Source organism: Varroa destructor, unplaced genomic scaffold (assembly GCF_002443255.2).
Source record: "Varroa destructor unplaced genomic scaffold, Vdes_3.0 BEIS01000002.1, whole genome shotgun sequence".
Taxonomy (NCBI): Eukaryota; Metazoa; Arthropoda; class Arachnida; order Mesostigmata; family Varroidae; genus Varroa; species Varroa destructor.
Genome location: NW_019211455.1, coordinates 35,567,874 through 35,588,697, shown reverse-complemented (window position 1 = coordinate 35,588,697; position 20,824 = coordinate 35,567,874). Strand labels below are relative to the sequence as shown.

General features: G+C 40.6%; 1 protein-coding gene across 15 annotated transcripts in view; it reads right to left on the bottom strand.

Moving 5' to 3' along the window:
- LOC111244145 (dynamin-binding protein-like) overlaps nt 1–20,824 on the bottom strand; it is a 96,238-nt gene that overhangs the window by 39,971 nt on the left and 35,443 nt on the right. For 9 of the 15 annotated variants that reach the window (XR_015319949.1, XM_086978666.1, XM_022790889.2 and 6 more), the window contains 3 exons: nt 15,069–15,407; nt 10,834–11,091; nt 2,067–2,752 (listed from right to left, as the gene is read on the bottom strand). Coding sequence is in view for 14 of the 15 variants with exons in the window: in XM_086978666.1 (XP_086834792.1) it covers nt 2,067–2,752; nt 10,834–11,091; nt 15,069–15,354 (1,230 nt within the window). In the remaining variant the exon portion in view is untranslated. Of the gene's footprint in view, nt 1–2,066; nt 2,753–9,716; nt 9,760–10,365; nt 10,510–10,833; nt 11,092–15,068; nt 15,408–17,339; nt 17,436–17,810; nt 17,975–18,324; nt 18,500–20,824 lie in introns of those variants that run through there. The other 6 variants (XM_086978660.1, XM_022790883.2, XM_022790884.2 and 3 more) reach the window with 6 other exon arrangements.

Below are 20,824 nucleotides of genomic sequence, written 5' to 3'. Positions count from 1 at the left end.
TTGGAGCTGCTTTGTGCTTCTTTATTTTAACCTCGGCAAGGAACGGAACATAGTCGATGTGCAATGTACACTTTTCCTTCACGAACGTTTTTGGAGCATGAACTCGAGTTAAAACTTCGGCGTTTATCATAGGACGAAATTCCGACGGTAGTATAGAAGCGAGAGCGCTCAAGTAAACGAATAATAAATTACGAAAGGGCAAAGCAAACAAAATGTTATTATTTATGACCAACCAATGCCACTTCTTAAACATGTTATCAAAAAAAAACACGTTTATTTGCAAAAATATTTTAGGCTGTGCCTGACGTTTTTTGCCAGTTATGAAACGGAAGACTAAATAACTCTCACATTTAAATTTCTCAGGGATTTTTAACTGCTGTATTATCGTAGACAATAACTGCTATTTCATATGCTCACGGGACGACATACATATTTTGGCATTATAATGTTAAGATAATCTAAGGTCCAAAATAAATACTAATAAAAGCCATTAGTGCAAGGCTTTATATTTTTTCATTATGTATGTTTTATAATTATATTATATATTATGCATCAAGGTTTTATTTCTCAAAACAACTTTTTTCGCTTACAACAGTTGAGACTTTGCGGGTTGTTGCTATACTTCATCTTAACAAGTCGATCACATTTTTACAAATATATAGCAATACATATATATCGAACTTAAAGTTCGATATATTTTCTAACTATTCTGTAACTGCTCAGTTGCTTGCAGTTATGGTTCCGCTCCCAGGGGGCATACAGACAAGAGTCGCCACTTAGAAATTAAAGCAAAATCAGCACAACTTCAATTCGTTAGGTATTTCAAATGCTTGGTCGTTGCGAATTTTAAAAACGTGACCACGTGGATACATATATAGATAACCGTGCGCCAAATTAATCCTATTTCTTTGTTTACCTGGAATTTGGCTTTTGGTGGTACATGACAGGTGCAAATATCTAAGCCGTTTTTCTACTGTCTACTTAAAAGTTGCTTTGAACCTTTTTTTATAGATATATTTATAGGCAATCGTTGAGTTGATAATGAGAATCTCTCCTACAGCTATCAATTCTACAACATACCAAAAGTCGGCACCTATGATCCCTGATTCAATCAATATAGGAAGGTTCTTGTCTGTGTCTGTTACACCGTATTGGTAGCCAGTTACATCTATGATAGAAAAAAAAAAAACTAGAATATCGAAACATTAAAAAAGATCAACAAATAAATAGTGCTTTCACAAGAAAGGCAGCAAAAAAATCTTTCCGACTTTAAACGCTATTACCCTTGGCTTATGTAAAGGACTAATCAAGCTGGTAGAAGCGCGGACTGCTTCTTCTGTAATAAAGATCGGCAGGCATAGACATGAGCGAACTAAACTTTAAAGGACAAAATCAGTTTAGAAGAAATAAAGATAGTTTTAGATTCAGTTTGGTTCATATTGCGTGTAATACGTATTTTAGTGTAATTAGCTTTATGTTAGGCTGACATGTTGATCACCATAATAAGTTGTGTAGCTTCACTGCCTAACTGACAGAAGGAAATCGCTGGAAGGTCGAACCTAACAGTATGCGAGCGAGCTTTTTAAATTTTACGTCCAGATCGTACTAAGCATTCTCCTTGACAGTTCCTTTGATCTCTAGAGAAACAAACTGTGTCCACGGGCTGACTGAAATTCAAATAATCAAACAATTGTTTTCGGAGAATAAACAAGAATACTTCTGCTAGACTGTCACGAATACTAACTGTGGAAAAACTCGGCTGCGACTACCATATGCGAAATTATGAACCAAGCAGATGCATATGAAGGTTTTATTTTTGATATCCCAAATTCGGGATTTATTACACCAACACAAATGCTTTCGTGAGTTTGGGATTGAAGTTTCGCTAGCCAATACGGCCATTTTGTGTTCATACTTAAATGAACTGTCTACGTTAAATAACAACTTTGATCATCAGATAATCGCTTTAATACAATAATTACAGATAAGTTTACAACACACTAAAAACAAATTCCAATAAAAAAAATCATACAAGATAAATAAATTTGGTGTTGACATAAACATACCTTTAAATGAAGATCTCCTACTACTCCGCTATCAAAGTCATAAAGCGCTTTAGCTAACGTCCCTGCAATCGACGGTAAGTCGTGCGCTACGTCGACAATGATGTCCACGTATTCAGTGGGGAATAACCCCACCTGTCCCTTGTGTTCTCCCTCAGTCCACTCGTCATCTACATGCCGTATTAATTGCACAATTTGTCCTACATCGAACGACAGCTCGTTTGGATACTGAGAGGTAAACTTGTATTTAGTTCTCGCATACGGTTGGATACCGTTTGCACCTCCGTACCCTTCGCCTTCATCTGCTTCAACTAAGACCTCCCTTAGGTTTTGGTATGTAGTATCTGTCGAGGATTCTTGGTGGACCATTTGGCACGTCTTCCCGGCAATCTCAGAAGCTACAACTGCACTTGTCCTTGTCTGCCCTTCCTCTTCCTCTGCTCCTCCTCCGTCCATTTTTTGCTGTTGACCCGACTGTTTTTGATGCTGCTTTGTGGACAAAGATGAGACTTTTAACTGCTTGGAGTCGTTCGATTGTTGAGATTGATGTGATGCTTGAGATTTAGGTGACTGTACGCATTCTTCGAATGAAGGCGGCTGATCTTCGCTAGGGGTCTCCGCCACGCGCTCCTCCAGGAGCGTCACAAAGCCCTTGGGGAAGCGACCCTGGCACCCTGAGTCATTTTCTCCTGAAATATAACAGTGGTGAAAAAGTAAAGAAGGATGTGATTAGCCACTGTGGGGTACAGCGTGAATGAGGTACCTCTTTGTTTTTAATATTAATTAGTTAGAAATCAGCAGTTCCACGGAGGGACTGTGAATCTCAAAATGAATGCTAATTCATTATTACAACAATTATTTACAATTAATTTTATGAAATGCAAGCAGATCTATACTTGTTATTAATTTCGCAAATAGGCGCAACATTGTTAGTTTACGTAGGATTTCACTAATCTCACATAAGTCTCCAGTCCATAATTTTAATGGCCTCTCTCCGTCACTGTTATTTCTGCAGTATATCATCGTGCCTCCTGTAGATCTTGGAGGCACACACTTCTAGTTTCATACTTTTATTTTCGCGACATTGTTTATCAATAATGGGTAAACCAGTGCCGCTGCAAAGGAGCTCACAAAAGGCGGCCCATTACAAAAGGCAACGACAGCATGGAGTACTTCGTGTTCGGTTGCAAATAACAAAAAAAACCAGACACAGAAATCGCTGTCGGGTCAAAATCCCTAGGCCAAGAAACTTGTTATTATGTATGTAGCACGTTGGTACAGACAAGAAAGACTTCATCGGTTTAGTCTACACATAAACCCCATGGAGGTCGGAAACATGAAGAGCATTAGTACTCCAGTATAAGAAGCTTACGCTGAAGTCGAAATGTCAATTGGAAAAGAGCCACGAGTCGACGGTGAAATTTTTGAGACTATTTACCTAGTCTGCTAATTAGGCCCCTCACTAGTTAGTCCCAAAACTAGAATAACAATCAACCGAACGTGTCGGTCTCCGTCGAAGTGGAGACGTAAAACGATGGTTGAAATGCGATTTAGATATGCAGTATTTTCTGTGATGATCTGAGTAGATTATTGAATAAATAACGAAGTTTAAGCTATTTTTGAACGCAATTTTATGCGTTTAATTCGCTAACGAAATTTTATTTCAGAAGTTAGAGAGATCAACGTCAGCTGTCTATTCCCTAGAGCAAGAAGAAACTAAGAGTAGTGACTGTATGTTACGATCGGTGCCGCATGTTATCTATTACATTTCCCGTCGTGTACTGCTGCTTCCATCAGTAAACCAGCCCTACGTAGCCACTTCGGTAAAATCCGTTTCTAACTTTTCATGACTCACCCATTCTCAGTTGCAATTTGATTCTCATGGACAGAAGGCCAGACAAAAACACACATCAGATCTGACGATAAGGCCAGGTCCTTACTCTTCACAAAATTCGAAAACCAAGCAAGATCGCAGAGTAAAACAAACTACCCCGAATCGTCCACAGGCAGTTATACATGTTCTCGATTTTCTCGAAAAACAACGTCTTTTGCCCGGCTAATAACTTCTTGCCAAGAGGGCACCCAAGAGCGTTGTGGGGTGTTACATCGCATTAGCTCAAAAAGTTACCTCCTTGTTTTTCTTACTTTTTTTTTGCTATTCCCCTACAGATCTATATATTGTGCTTATTGCCCATATTCTTGTTTATGATCCTCCATAGTAGATGTCACGGGCACTTATCGCATGTTCATAAGAGAGAAGCTGCAGAATCACGACGATGCTTTCAATCTATTTTTCTTAATTCGGGTTCCTTGACTATAAATCAATAGCGTTAAGAGATATATGACATATATTGATGACTAAATTAAATTAAAGAAGTGAAGAGAGCTTGCAAGCAGGAGTTATACGCATATGAAAATGTGTATACGTAACTATTGTTGTATTATGTATGTAGCATGTTGGTACAGAAGAAAGACTTCGCCGGTTTAGTCTACACATTTCTTATATATCATATGTTGCATGAATTTATAACATGACCCTACTTTAGCTCGAATATAGAAAATTATAATGGCATTACTACTGCAAAACCCAGTTATTTCTAAACTCGCACGCCTTCACATTTACGCGCCCCTTCACGCCTACGCTACAGCACAAGGCTGCCGTGTACAACTACCTTACCTTCTTTTTTGTAAATTACGCATGTTTAAATTCGTTTATGGATATCGAGGCTTATTTCTAGGTGTTTACCACAATACAGTGGAGTTTTCAACAGCCTTTCTTTAACTACAGTCTGTATTAAATTCGCACTCTTTTTTGTGCACAATCGTAATCCGTAACGTTTTAAACGTACTTCGACTTTAGAAGAATGCTCTTTTTCATATGACGCGGGGCTAGAGAAAAATGTACCCTCTCCCGGTGCTTTCTTTAGTTTTATTATAACTTAAGCTTCATAACCTTCGTCACGTACTCACTGTCCAATGTTTTTTTAGCTCGAAGCATTTAATGTACCACGGCGTCTGTTCTAAATGTATGCGGTTGTTTTCTCTCCCTCGAAGAGTGTGTAGTGCCCCTGCGAGTGAGCAGTTACAAAGATCAGCATCGCAGGTAATGCATTTTTTAATTCTACCAACATACTTTTGGAAACGTCGTTGGGCTGTGAGGATCTGTATATTTTTTTAGATTTCCGCTATCAACCTTTTAGTCCAAGAAGCTAAGAAGCGGCAGTTGTTGTGCATGCCTATTCGTGCTGCAACTCCTTGTGCATGTTTTTCAAACCTTCTCTAGAGTAATCGCCCCAACCCAATACGTTTCCCGACCATGGTATACTATGGTATTTATGTACTCTAGATCATAGAGGAGAACATCGAAGTAGCTCAAAGTATGATCAAATATGATCTACTTATACGCGCTGCTCTCTTCTTACGTGACATTCGTTTTTTTTTTTTGATTTCATTGCTTTTTTTTTACTGGAAAGAAGTTTCTGCACAGAGCATTATGATCTACCAGTGAAACAAGTAATGCCCTTCTTTTCTCACCCAGCTCCGTGATCCTCGCTTTTTTTTAGGCTTTGCATCGCGAAGACCGCCTCCTCACTATCCTATTAGGTTCTGACTAAGCCTTGTTTTTAGATACAAAAGCACCCGTTTCGGTTAGACTGTGTGTTCCTTCAGGATTATATTAAGGTTTCCGGACCTTTCCCGCCAATCAATAGTGTGGCTTTTGTCTTTTCAAATGCTAGCTTCAGCCAATGTATACTCACTCTTTCTGCTACATTGTCTAGGGCCGTGTTTGTTCTATTCTCCAGTTCTCTCTCGGTCCTAATAGTGATCGCATTCTTAAGCACTCCATGACAGACGAGGTTCGGTCGAATCAATTTTAGGTTGCAACCCTGTGCCATCTCTGGCGTGACGTTATACGTAGCGCTACCCTCTGCTAGAATTTTCCGGTTCTTGCTTATATACCTACCGATAAGCAATCAGAGGTATAGAGATATCTCGTTTGCCTTTGGTCTCTTTTAAGATTTTATTTTACCTCGTCGAGTTTAAGGGCATTTCTATCATGGCACATACGGCGCTTGCTGGGGGAACATTTTGGCAGAGATCCTGCGTTTGGGCCCAGGTTTAGAGGATGCATGGGGGATATGCCTTTGCCCAGAAAATCAGCGAATCTGCAGCAGGGAATCTGGTGAAGCGAAAAACCTAACCTGTCTGATGATCTAAGAACGCTAGTCACTCTCTCCGGTCAGCCTATAGCACTGTCAAACGAAACTGTCGACTTGACCAAGTGGTTTAGCACCTTAGGATCAATAGAGTGGTTCCATTAAAACCATCCTTATGATTCTGGTACGTTTGCTTTACGCTCTGCTACAGGTTTTTCAGGGGTTATAGTCAAAAGGCTAAGTTGGCTTCCTTACAACGAATCTAAATAAAGTGCTTCTCAACTTGATCAGCAGCGATCACTCTACACTTATAACAAATGACCATACTTTTATAGTAATCTATCGGCTTGTCATTCTTTGCTTGTTCTTATGTCAATCTATTACTGTATTACTTGCTTTTAAAAAAATCGAATATTTTTTGACATCAATAACGTTGGTTCACTCATATTAAAGTCATTAAAGCGCCTTCAGCTAGCCTTAAATTCAGCTCTAACGGTGGTCTCTCAGAAAAGAGCCTCACTAATACTTCATGAACTTCTTTTACTTTCAAGAAGAGATCTCCCCTTTTTGTTTGGAAAGTGTTCTTACCTAGGCTTCCTCGTAGTCTGTCTCGATAACATGTTTTTTTTATGCAGTTTTCTCTCAGCGTCTACTTTTCTATACAATGAACCCCTCTGATTTTGAACCGTGTGGTATTAGTACGGGGATTATCCAGGCGGGGGCCAGCGACATGACTGGACCTACCTCAGTTCTTTTGCTAAAATTTGCGAAGAGCGGGCTTAGACCGCGGAGTGCCACCCCAATATAGAGCGCCAATTTAAGTTCCATGTTACTTTTCATCGGTTGTTGGCTATCTGGTCTGTTGCATCAATAAGATATAAACCCATAAGGCCTATACCCCCTATGGACAAAGGGACATGCAAGATATCTTGTTTGTTGCTATGGCTGCAAACGCTGCCATTACCATACTAGTGAGATAAGAAGCCAACGAAGTGTTCATACAAAATATCTAGCGTAACGTTTTGCAACTCGTCTATGTAGATGCCGTTCCCTAACATTCGTACGGCTCGTGAGTTTTTTGCCGCTTTAGTCTAATCACCGCTTCTACCTCTTCCTGTGCACAAAGTTGCCCGGTCTCAAAAAAGACGTGCCCCCTTCGTTTTGCCTTCGTTATCATTTGGCATAACTTCGAATTCGAGAGCTTCGCTACCTCATCACATTTTTCGACAACAATGAATCTTCCCTGAAATTCTCTCATGTGTCGTTTCTATCTTTGTGTGTGCATTCTCCAGCCACTCTTTCTTGACCAGAGATGCCATGTACTCGTTAATGACTGCCTTTTCTTTTTGTCCTCCTAGATTTCAAATCTGTCTTCTCACCAATCGTCCTGATCGGCAACGAATAAAGAACGGTGCCACCTCTTCTGCCTAGCTTTCGCATCTCAATGCTGTTCCCTTCTTCCTTGTTTTGGTCCTGCGTTCACATTCTTTTACCGCAATGTTTGCCATCTTTTTGGCATTTTCTCGTGCTTCCTTTATGCCTTTTGAATCGTTGAGACCTTCACCGTGGCAAAGTTGTGAAACCTCTCGACCAGTATGTGGACCTTTTCGCGGGTCAACCTTTTCCGGACTACTCAGTAAGTATGGAGATCCATGCTTTCCTTTCTCGGTTTAGTTTCCATGTTTCTGGACAGCATCTTTTCCTTCCTTTTCCTCGTACCTCTTATCGTGGTGCGCGTTACAAGTCAATGTTGTAAGCGGCACGATAATCCACCGGTCTCGGTTGCAAATACTGCACAGCTGCGGGGGCCATAAAAATACAAACCGTTCAGTAAAAATTGAGATCCGGTGTTGTCGTCTAAGCACTGAGCCATTATATAGTGAGGAACTTGCCCGAAAGTTGAGCTTGATCTGATACTAAGGCAATTAGTTGTTCGTCGTTGTCACCAAAAACCAATTTTTCTACTAATCAGGTTTTACGCTCCAGGCTTTCTGCCTGGAGGATCGATACCCTCCGTGCTTCTCACCTGGTAAATTTTTAGGGTTTTCGATTATTTTAAATACACTGTTTAGGCGCGATACATTGAAGGATCAACGGGACTGACTCCGAATATATTTTAATTTGCCTCTCACAAATTATAAACTTTGATTTTCAAGCGCATGTTTTCATTTGTTTTAGATCTTTTGTTCGTTTTGCACACTACTTCTATTCATACAATTGGCTGGATACAGACCGCTCGATCGATCCTTACGGGACACCTTTTAAGCACGTCACCACAAACGATGAGACAAACCAAAAAGCTACTGTTGGTTATCAAGTATTTATCTTTGGTCGTAGAGAACATCTGACCAACACACTTCGTATGTCACGTTGTAGGTCATTCTAGATCCATTGCCAACCTTACCCGTTCAATTTGTTGCCTAATATTTGCCAACAATAGTTCTCCTAATAAAGGTTACTCGTTAAGTAAATTTGTCCATTTACACATATTCGTGAGCATATGCTTCCACGCTGCAGCACGCTATAAACTGACGATCTGCTAAGCCTTTACTTCCGGGTTGCCGAAGACAACAACGAGGATGGAAATTGTAGGTAGAAAACAAAACGTTCGAAGTATTCGGGTATGGGCAGAACACGCACAAACTACGGCTCACCTATAACTATAAACACACATGTAGGTGAGAAGTATTCGATTATTAATGTCTTGCAGCCATTGCCGTATAGAGTATTATTGCTGCTCCTAGTAAATGTTGATTTGAAAAGTCTGCATTTCGCCGCATTTGCAGGTGACCTTAAACGTACTTCTTGAGAAAGCCCCTGGAAACGGGGTGAGTTTGGCGTTCGAATGCCGGCATATTTCGATTATGTTCAATTGACAGTTCACTGAGTTCGGCAGAATCGACCAGCTATGCAGCTGATGTTCGACTTTGTCCTGAACGAGACTAGATCTGCAAAGGAGGTTATCCTTTAGACTAAGACAATTATATAAGATATTGCCTCCGCAATTTCAATACTTTCGACACGCTACATAAAATCAGTCGTAAAATTTTTAGTGAAAAACACCTGACCATCGTTTATCCAAAATTAGTGCTACTTCATTGCTGATATAGGTTTACAGAGTTAGTACTCAAATGTCGCTATGGTGTCCCTGAACAGTCAGCTCTTGAAATACGAATATGAAATGAACACTACAAAGGAAGTTTGTCAATTGCAATATTGATTTTTTACGGATAACTAAGTCTCAATCAGTATTAGGGTAGCACAATTAGGGTTGCGAATTGTTTTTTTTTTTTACCTTTATTCATGTTCAATGACTCGCTAGGATATAGAGCAAAACGTTCAATTCGAAACCTATGAGCCTTGTGAGGATTACCCATTAGCAACACAAGCGTATAATGCTCCATCTAGTTAAACGACCTTTTAGCTAGAACATTATTTCTGGTTTTATCAGAGAAGGCGATAGTGATACACTCATTAAAGGTCAAATAACACTTACTGTTTTCATGCTCATTACCCTGTCTATCGTTCGGTGAGGTATACTGAAAAAGCGTAGAAATCATTCAACTGAGAAATAGGATTGGGTGCATCAATTCTCTACGGTAAGCCCGATATTTTCTTCATGCTGTTACACTACTAACTAGTCCTCACAACGATACACGTCTATCACGCGCAACTAGTTTTCTAGTTAGTCATTGTTTTCGAGATTACTTTTAACATTATGAATTTGGTCAAATTTTAAAAATGAATATCTTCACATTTGCGATGCATCGCTGACCAAATATTATTGGATTCCAGCTATCTATAAAAACTGGAGTATTTAGATTAGCAGGCTCTTTCTTTCAATCTACGGAACTAAAATCTTTGATCCTCGTCGTAACCTCCACAGACGGGTCGCTGAGGTTTTGATGGACTCCCTAAGTAATCACCTGTTTAGTGTTGTTTGCTACACGACTTATCTAGAACTGTGACAATAAAATTTAGGTATAAACAAGATTTGTTTCTATTCTCGACGAATATCCTTTAGCGAGAGAAACCTTTCGATATTTATGGCTGCTAGCGTAAATGCCTTATACTTCAGTTAATACTTCAGCTAAAAGCTTCTTCCAATTTACATAATAGATCAGTCCATCAGTTGCAGGACCTACAGTGTTGTCGTCCACTCTGTTCCCCTTGGACATCAAAATCTTCTTACTTAGATCTTTGGCATATAGGGTCACCCGGTGCCTTCACGAGATCCGATGAAGCTTATACTTTCAGCAATTAGCAAAGAACTTCAACAATGGACTGATCTGAAACCAACAAAAACTTGACAAGATCCTAATTGCTGTAAAAGTCCTGCAGCCGATCTAGATAAGCCATTTGGTGTGTTTATTCGAAAACTATACGCCTGCTAACGGTAGTATATCAGCTGTGCGTACGTCTAAGTGGCCAGTTTTCATTTAAAATCTTCATACTATTACCAATAGTCCAAACATCGTCATTATTGTAAGCTTTTAATGATATAGCTAGTAATCTAGCAAGTGATAATCTTTCTTAATCAGAATATGTTTGCATTTGTTTTCAGCTTAGCTCGTCAATGATTTTCTTACAATTTCCACTTTGGTAATGCTTACCCCAATACCAGTCGCGATCGATGATCCTTCGAACAGTAACGATCTCATCTTTAACGAGGTCTAATTCGTCGCCGAGTTGAGCGGTCATTGTCAGGATCACACGCGCGCGCCGGTTAACTTTAGCATCCTCCTCCTTAGGTAGACGCTGAGTATCGATTGGCCAGACGTGCGATACCGGTACAATACCATGTCGCCCATCCGAATTTTCGGCACGCCACCAGTTTGAGTCCAGTTTTTCCTTACCAATCAACAAATCCCCTGCAATGTGACAAATGTTACCCATGTATCATGCTGTCTATCTGCGGAAATCGCCAAAACTGTAAAGACGATCTCAGATCGCACTGACTTCATAGATTTGCTATGCCGCAATTCCTTGTCTATGTGAGGTTTCTCAATGGATATTTTCAAACTGAAATGGAATGTTTGATCAATTTCAATTTCAGCTTTTCCTCTTCTGAATCAGATTTTAACGTTTATCTTTGATAGTTAGAGCACCTGAATTTAGATAAAAGAGCCAAGTGCTTAAAGCAGAAACCAGTAAAGAGGAAATCAACCAGTCTCAATTCTATGAAGCCGTTTTGGAAAATAAATATGCGATGGCTGTAAAGTATAGTAATATCAAGATCATATCACTAATTATATTACAAATCTCCTATTTATTTCTAAACTGGTCGGAAGATTAGTAGTTTCACGAAACGGCGCTCGGCAGTTTTACCTGGTGTTTGTCCCTTTAGTTACGGTAGGTAACGACTATGGGTAATTAAAGTTCTAATTTGGCGATTTTCGCATAATTGGTGATGACTTCTCAGATTTCCATGTAAAAGTTCATTCATTTTTAGTTTTATACATGACTATGTGAATTTTATAAGTATGAGCAACAATATCCCCTTTACTAATTACGTACATATATATTTTTTGCTGAGGTTAAGAATTTTTGTAAATTTAGAAAACAATCGAACAGTTTAAAACTAGAAACATAGTGTTAATACAAAATAGTGTTCTTTGAAGCAGATGTACTTTCATGAGCAAGTTCGTCTATGATAAACTATAAAAACCACCTCCGCGTTTGCCAAGGATAGGATAGGCAGCTTAAAGAGCACGGTTAGTAGACAACTTAATCTGGATTTTGGGTAAGCTTACCCACTGGTATCGAACTGTGGCTAATAATGAGCTGAATAAACTATTGTAAACCCTGTAGGTAGACGTCATGTAAGCACATCTCATATGGTGAAAAATATAAACCACCTGGTGTGGAGTCAGTTGCAACGTCGCTTTGTTCAGGTAAGGTGGAACTCGAGAGTACGACATGGCAATCAGCTCGAAGCCTGCTTGTTTCGTATTTTGCATACAAACATCTAAAGCCAAAAGTTACCTAGCAGAGTAACCTGTCGGAGACACTGCCGGCGTAGCTGATCGAAACGAAGGAAACGATAAAGCCTAGTTAACTCGAAAAAAGTTTGGATTGTAACGAAACGGTCACCACTCGTTTTGTAACTGGTCGCCAGAAGCATTATTCGCGCCCAAACACTGCCTCTTCTGTCGATTTTTTCTCATTTCTTATTAATCAGTTTGAAAGCAGTAAACACTCACGTTCGTTCATCGACAATACCAATACTGTGAGCGTGTTATCCTCACCAGGTATCATCTGAAGATCAACAGGCTTTAGCGGGAGCTTGTAAACCCCAGTGAAGAGACTACAAGAGTAGCCGCACCTATCCGTTCGGATTAACCAATTAGCTCGGTTATCTGTTTTTAGAAGCTGTGGGGGAGATTGGTAGGCCCCCAGAACCTTGAAGAACCAGCGTAATCAAATGGTTGAAATCATTCACGACATGTATAGATATGCTAGAGATAGTATATTTTTTAAATCGAATGACCTCGGTCTTTGAAAGAAAATGAAGCATTCATTTCTATGCACTGTTTACAAATCTTCTAGTAAAGGCTGAAAATGCGATTCTGTAAAAATACGAGATTTGTCAACAAAGCCGACTTCTCGTTGATTATTCATTCAACAGGGGATCTAGGATGCAAGATACTATCACAGAGACCAGATTTAGTTGCAACCCAAAACGATAGTTCAGACGATAAAGTTTCCTTACAGGTACCCCTGAGGATTCATACTCTGTTTTAAATAGAGCAGAATATGAATTTAAATAAACTCATATTGACCACCATAGTTAGCTAGGACATAGTCTAAGTCCATACACATATTTAACGATCGAACAATGATTCTTAATATTGTTACAAAATTTACCATGCCTGGATCATGAATGTACGTAGACCATAGGAATACCTGAAGAGTAAACAGTAGCGAACTTCAAACTGCGGTGACGGTAGTGCATGTACACAAGTTCCAAGTTAATAACAGCGCCAAGCAAGAACGCGGGCGATTCGTCAAGCAAATCATGCGACAATCTGGATAAAAGACGAATTGCGTTTTGTGTGAATAAAAGCGGGAGTAAATTTTCGCAAAGCTTCGTCGTCTCTTCAGGAGCTGAACACCGAGTGCTGCTCACATCACGTTCGGCACAATACTGTACAAAGAAACAGTGCACTATGGCTATAGTTATTGCACAGAATTGGAGAGTCCACCGTGACCATTCCTCTATGATGTGTTGTATATTACGTTCTTTTTTCCACTAGCCCTGTAACACACTTATGCTATAGTGGTGTCGCTTACACATCAAGCGGATCACTTGCGCGCCCACGTAGGCTACCGATGTGAGTACACCCGCCGAAGCAAACACGCGCTCAAATCAATACCGGCCACAGTAAGAGGAACAGAGTAGACCCCGCAGGCCAGCCACACAGACAGATCGACTAACCGGCCCGTAGTAGCCGCAGTAACAGTGGGATCTGTGGCTTGGCTACTAGCAGAGGGTGCCAGATTGCCAGCAGCGCGAGAGTGCGCTTGACTGGCTTTATAGAGCGACGGCATGGGCCATCGTTCCTTGGCCCTTATGGCCCAAGATACTCCAGCTCAACAACCACAGGCGTCAAAGAATGGATAACAACTGGAAAAAACATCCCATTCGGACCAGTCATTCAACCTAGAGGCCTAGATGACGGGACGATAATGGACAGGAAGGAATGAGGAGGGCGACTGATTTTGCCTGGTAGGGGATCGAAATATTTCCTTTTCCTCACTGCACCCCTTTAAAGGTATGCTGCCAACTGGAAACTACGGCGCCGAAGCAGATTTACGAGCTCTCTATTTTTCTACGAGTACTGCTAAAACCCTTTTGGTAGCGGGCTTCGTCTGCCACCCATCTGCCACCTCAATAACACCCAAAGGCCCCGTCGACTTTTGGGTCACAGACGCCTTCAAAGTGACCAGCATCTTTCAGGACCACAGCGACGTTTTAAAGCCCCTTGTCGAACAATCTCTATCCGACTCATCATGGCCGAAATAACCCATTTTTGTGCGATTTCGGTCATAGTGTCCGAGACCCAGTTGTAGCAATTGCAAAGCTCTCGGCAAGTGATCAAGCAGACTGAAGTCGGCGAAACCGAGAAACAAAAGTGGCCTCGGGTGAGGAGATACGAACTCAATAAAGAAGAAACGAAACCCTTCACCAAAAAACTTCCTAGAAACTTATCTAAGCTAGTTATCTCCTAAGAGCCACTTTCTTCCTGAAGAGGACGTACGCTATTTAAAAATGTAGGTATTTACCATAATGATATGTCCTGAGTCCTCATTTATAGCCGTTAATGTCGGTTTCGCTCCGGGTATTCGATTAACGGGTACATTTTCACAAAATAGTTAAAGTGCCCTACCGCATTAATTTCTTTCACAATAGCTCCCCCTAATATATCTGTTATCGTTAGGCCTGTTATTTCATACGCTATTAAGGCTTCGCATTTAATCCATTTTGTTTATATATCTCAATTTTAGTGAGAAAGATTATTCGATATTTAGAAAACATTTTCCAGCATAACTATCAGAATTGGCTATTGGTAGTAAATAATAATGCTACATGCGGCCAGTAACTCGTCGGCGAGCAAATGGTTGTATATTTTAATAGTTTGGCGATTTTATTCAAAGCTTCAAATATATACATTTATGAAGTCACCGAGTTCCATTTCTGCTTGGAGTAACTCTCATGCAGTCAAATATTATCACATTTTGCTTAATATGGTTAAAGTTATATATCATCTAAATACATGACTGTATAAATGTACTGGTATCCGAGCACGATATTAGTGTACGTCAGCAAAAACGGTTCTGATTATACCTTTGCTGAACCCCAGATCGCCGTCCTCTGTCGCAGCAAAATCGGCCAGAGCTGCAAAAAGGCGCCAGGTTTGATTTTGCGCACGGAGTCCCCATGATGCTGGTAACGATTTCTCGCGTACGTAGCTACGTGGAAACTTGCCCTTGGCTCCGTTGCATTCACCGCGAAACCAAAGTTTGTCTATTATCTCTCGAATCTGTACGATGTCACCGGCGAACAACGAGAGCTCCTCTTCGAGCTCTGAGATGAAGTCTTGCGTGACGATCACCAGCGAGCCGACGTCCATTTGCTGCTTTAGTCACCCCTTAACAAGCAGGCAGCCCGTCTAGCCTTTGTACCCTATAAAACGAAAAATGAAATTTGTATTACAGGAATAAGCGGAACAATGTAAGCTGTCATTTAAACAAACAGGGTACAACTATCTTCATTTAGCAGTGATAGGTACACGAGCGTCTTTGAACTGAACTAGGCGCAAGCAAACGCTATGAATCACTATATAAGTTCATAGACAAATCATCGATATCGCCTTCTCATGTCATCTATCTATAATCTTCATTCTATATATATATATATATATTTCACTCGATAATCTACCTCGAAACACCCTCCAGACTACCTCGAAAATGATTTTGACATTTTTCGAGATTTTCGTGACAGACAGTCTTGATTTGATGAGAAACTACGGTGGTAAAAACAACATTGCAAAAAAAAATCTGAGTTATGGTTAAAAAATTAAACCTTCTCGATAAATACTAGCGCTCTTACAACTCGTTGCTGTCGTAAGTTGACTAACTAGCGCTGGTTAGGACCTTTAACGCTGCTGAATCCCCTGGTTTCCGGATGTCTAACGGAGCTAGCCACTGGGTTGCCTCATGAGTATTTGCTTTTCACCCTATAAACACTTTTTAAGCACCCTGTATTATGTTCGCTCTTCAGCGAAGACGCTACGATACTTCTGGTACTAACGAAGTTTAAAGCTGGAGCGCTTCTTGAAATGGTGTAGATGTCATTATGTAAATTTGCACAGTTGCACGATACAATGTTAATGGACTGTAGCTGTGCCAGTACCACAGTCCACTGAAGTTATACCGCAAAATAGATCGGTATTGTGTATTTACCGATTATTGAGTCTTATAAAAAAGCAGGTATTTACTAGAAGTTATCCGTTTCTACGGCATTTTGCTGTTCAAAGGATATTGTGGATATCTTGAATAACTAATTGGGTAATATTATTTATCAAGAGTACTTTATTGCACAAACGACGTGAAAAACGGTTCTGTTTTTGTGTTGTTGTCAAATATGTATTATAAAAAACGGCTCGGAAACATCGTCTTTCCTGTCTAGGTCCAGCAGAAGCAAGCTAACTCTTTCTAGTCCTTGAGGCGGATTTAATGCTGTATCCATTGTTTATATTGCTATAGCGGACGACTCAAGCAATCCACGTAAACATATGTAGGTTATTAACATAACCTTGAATTTGGTCGCACCGCAAATACAGAGTACATGCTGAGGAAAGGAGTAAGCTGAAGAGGGGATTAAGGACAAAATATAAATAAAATAACATTTCAATAAAACTAGCAGAAATGCTCAGTCGACGAACAACGATGGCAAATTGGTGGGCATAAAGGTAAAGACATTGCTCGTCTCTATTACTGTTTTCGTCTTCACTTCGATCGCTATTTTATTCAAGGCTCATTCGAAAATAGTATAACTCCAAGCCATGCGTTCAGTTTTCTTTGTTTTTTACTGACGTATTTGTTTTTCAGGCCCACATCTTTTTTTGTGAAAATAATGATTATGACTTTCCTGATACGTCATGGTTCCCGAAGGAACGGTAGTGAATACCTGACATCGTGGGTTATCGAAGCCCTGCCGGCATCATTTCAGTCACCTACGCTACGAGTAGTTCAGCAGTTTTCGCTGAGTCTGCGACACCTATGTCAAGGCGTTATGGCGTATTTTGTGAACAACCTTTCGCCCGTCTTCGTGATTTGAGACAGCCTAACATCCAACGAACCACGCCCGTCCGCAAGTCGAAGATTGGAACTAGCGTGCTGCGAGCTTAGATTAATGCAGCGTAGGTGGGAGTATGATGGAATATTTAGTTTGTCATTATTGCCAGCCAGCTGCCTCGAGAACTTAATACCCACACTCTTGCCGGTTGCCCAAGATTCAGTAGTAAGCATGGCGTTGGTGCAGAGCACGCAAAAGGATGTATTCGATGATGGACTTCTGAGAGAAACAAATGGTTCGCCGAACAGTGACACTTACATTGCTTTTTGTGTCCTTACATCCGTTCGTGTTTATTTTTGCGAGCAAACATTCTTGGCCTTCTCCGAAAGATCGAATACGATACTCGCCCAAAACCTGTTATTCATGGAAAATATAACCAAGATCAGTAAAACACGAATACACTCACAACTCTTAATGATTTCATAATCACAATCGTAATGATTTTGATTTGTAGTTCGCTGTTGAAGGCAGCTTTTCTTAGCTATGCTTGCAATGTCCCGGGTTCCCCCTTATATTTTTTTTTTTTTTTAGAAAAATGCAAGTTCGAATAGTTTTCGATGCGTCAATCGTTTGTAAAAATAACTTATGAAATTAGTGACAAAGAAAACAGAGAAAAGCAATGCCTCGGTTAAGCCTAATCGCACCAGAATATAAAAAAAAGCAGAGTAATTATTTCTATCTCATTTCACTTTTTACTGTTTTTTGAATAAAATGAATGAAAATACTTACTGCGCTGTAAATTGAGCAAATTTTCATCTCCACTCTAAGGTAGACATTATTCTAACGTATCTTTAGGAAAAGGATTTTTAATGCCGGTACTGACAGGTGGCGACCATTTGACTTATTGGCCTAAATAGACCACAACCGTTTATCACCTAATAGTGATGAAAAATTCAAGTCCGATGCTTGTCATTTACTGTGTTATTAATGTATGTTATTGCATGCGCTTGATAGAAGAATAAGTACCAAAGGAGTAATGCGTATTTTTGTTAGGAGTGTTGCTTATTCTGCTTATATTAAGGTCTAAGAAAGACAAAAATAAATACCTATGCAATGCAACATTTCTAGACAGCCACCACAAACGATTTATTTTCAATGCACCATAATGGCACGCAAGACTCCAATACTCAGCGTTGTAAATTAGTTCTCGCTAAAAACCTTGTTTGTTAGGTTGAACAAATAACATAGACGCATGTCACATGCGACATGTTTCTCAGAAAAAAACAGTGAGCGACAACTTTACCTGGCCGAACGCGGTCGACCTTATTGGTGGGAACGGTAAATAGCGTAGGAAAGCCGCACAGACGGGCCACGACTGAAACAAACCAACGTGGATAGGCAAGGCAAGGCAAGGCAGTCAGTTACAGATATCGCAGCTGACAAAAGCCGTGTGAGGAAAGAACATGATAAGACAGATTAGATACATAACAATGCCTGGTAAAACCCAGAATTTCAAGTCCATTAAGGAGCATAACCACGAGTGTGTCGTCGGCGACCTAGGAGAAACTCCACAAGGCATCCTCCGTTCTAGCAAAGTCAGGCTAAACGGTACTGCAAATGCAATTGCGGGGGTAGTACACCAATAATTGCACCAGCCATCCTTATATAACGTGACTATTATCTGATTGTTATAGATAGTTGGCAAAGCATGTAGACGACATATATATATATATATATATAGCATATATATATATATATGCATATAGAAGAAGTTTTGTAATGGTGGCGATCCTGACGCGGCAGGAAGTTGCGGTTAATTCAGTGCAAAGAAATGAAGGGGAAGCAACCCACAAAACTTCCACACGCTTTCGCTTTGTTCTCCTTTTTGGTGATTCCTAGCAAGTGATTTCTCTGCCTTATTGTCATGACAATGACGGCCTAATGCAATGTCTTATGGGATGGCGCAAAATCGTTCTGAGTGCTGCAAGCTTTAGACGACCTTAACCTTATGCTCGCTAGTCAGACGACGCGCATGGACACTATCAGCAGAAGCGAATAGACGTTGCTGTAGCAATGGTTAATTAAATAGACATGAAGCTTGGAACACAAAATGGTAACGCTGTATAAGAGAGAAGAGGACACTAGTCGACTCAGTGTTAATAGTGAAAGGTGAGTAGGCGGTTTGCGATGAGGCAATAATAGAGAAAAAGAATCTGGCCCAAAAGATCAGAAGGACAGTTGTGCCGCCGACTGTCCAACTCATGAAACAACGACGGCAATGTAGGTAGAAGAAAATAGGCAGAAACAGCCTGAAGGAGAGGACCACATATCGCCACCTCGTCCCTTGTGTATCGATATACGCAAGGGACGAGATGGCTTTCGATAAAGTTGTCTGAGTTGAGCCGACGACAAAAAGGGCAAAGATGCTAGGGACGAGGGTGCCAGCAAACAAGCAACAGCCACAGTGATCAATCACAGCCTTATATGGCTTCGCTAAATTTGTGGTAACGCCACTATTCTATCATAGTGTGCTTCGATAGAAATAGAGTATCGAACAACTAAAGTATAGAAAACTATTCGGTCAGTCTAAAAGTAGCCAAGTTTGAAAATAATGCCTGCATGTGCTGCGACATGATAAGAAAGCTCAACCAACGCTAACGCATAAATGGAGTGCAAGAAATATTTCCAAACTCATGAGGCATTCCTTGAATGCAGTAGAAGGCTGTGGTATATAGAAGTGCGTATGAGAGGTGTGGAGCCAGGTGTGGTGTGTCACGGACCGATGAACGGTTTGCCGCACAGAGTATCTATATTCAGCTGCAGCGTGACCTGAACAACATTTTACTTTTCGAAGTACTCAGTCATTGCCCGAGTTGTTGTGCACAGGTCCTAAAGAAGAAGACTTCGGTAGAACTCAAAACAGCGCTAGCCTCAGCAACCCTTTCACCAATATGGGTCCTTTGAGCTATTGAGAGTATTCGGCACATTTCTTTCTGGCTTTCTAGCAACTCGAATTACAAATACGTCGGACCCATTTTGACTCCACGTTGAAAATATCAGCAGCAGAGAGATTATACCGGCTAAAACAGTTTCAAGCAAAAGCCGCTATGGAATCATGACACAAACCTTACGCTTCTTCAGTAAAACGTATCGCTGTCAATGATCACATGGGTTTGGTCCCTCAGTCACTCCGACAGCTGTTCAGCCCTATAGGTCAATAATTAGCCTGTAATGGTTCATACACCTGGCCAGAACTGTGTAATATATATTACCGTACTTCTTCAAATTGGAACTACTATAGTGTGTGCTTGCGAAAAACGTGATCTAACTTAGAAATATCGAAGTAGCCTGTTTTAGGACTACTTATAGGTAGAAAAAGCAAAGGGGGATCCATAAAAGTCACTCGGTTTGAGCTGTACGATATTACTCTTAGGGTACTATACATTAGCGGTTGTTCATATAACATGCCAGCGCGCTTAAATTTGATGTTTCATTGTAGAGGCCATGCCGGCAAAGGACGGTGAGGCGTAACCTGAACACGATGCGATATGAACGACGATGGTCAGTCTCAAAGCGTAGCAGTAGGACAAAGAGAGGAAATGCAGAGACAGAGAGCGCATTGGCATTTTGTTTTCCCTTTCCAAGTCGAAAACAGGGCACACAGTAGCTCACTTCAACTTAATTGCCTCTCATATATCACTGGCAGCAATTAAAGTCCAGCCTTACCGAAGCTGCCGTTGTCGTTGTTGTTTTGCTGTGGCGTCCTCCGTTGCCGCTTTGGGCAAGGACACTGACGCATAACA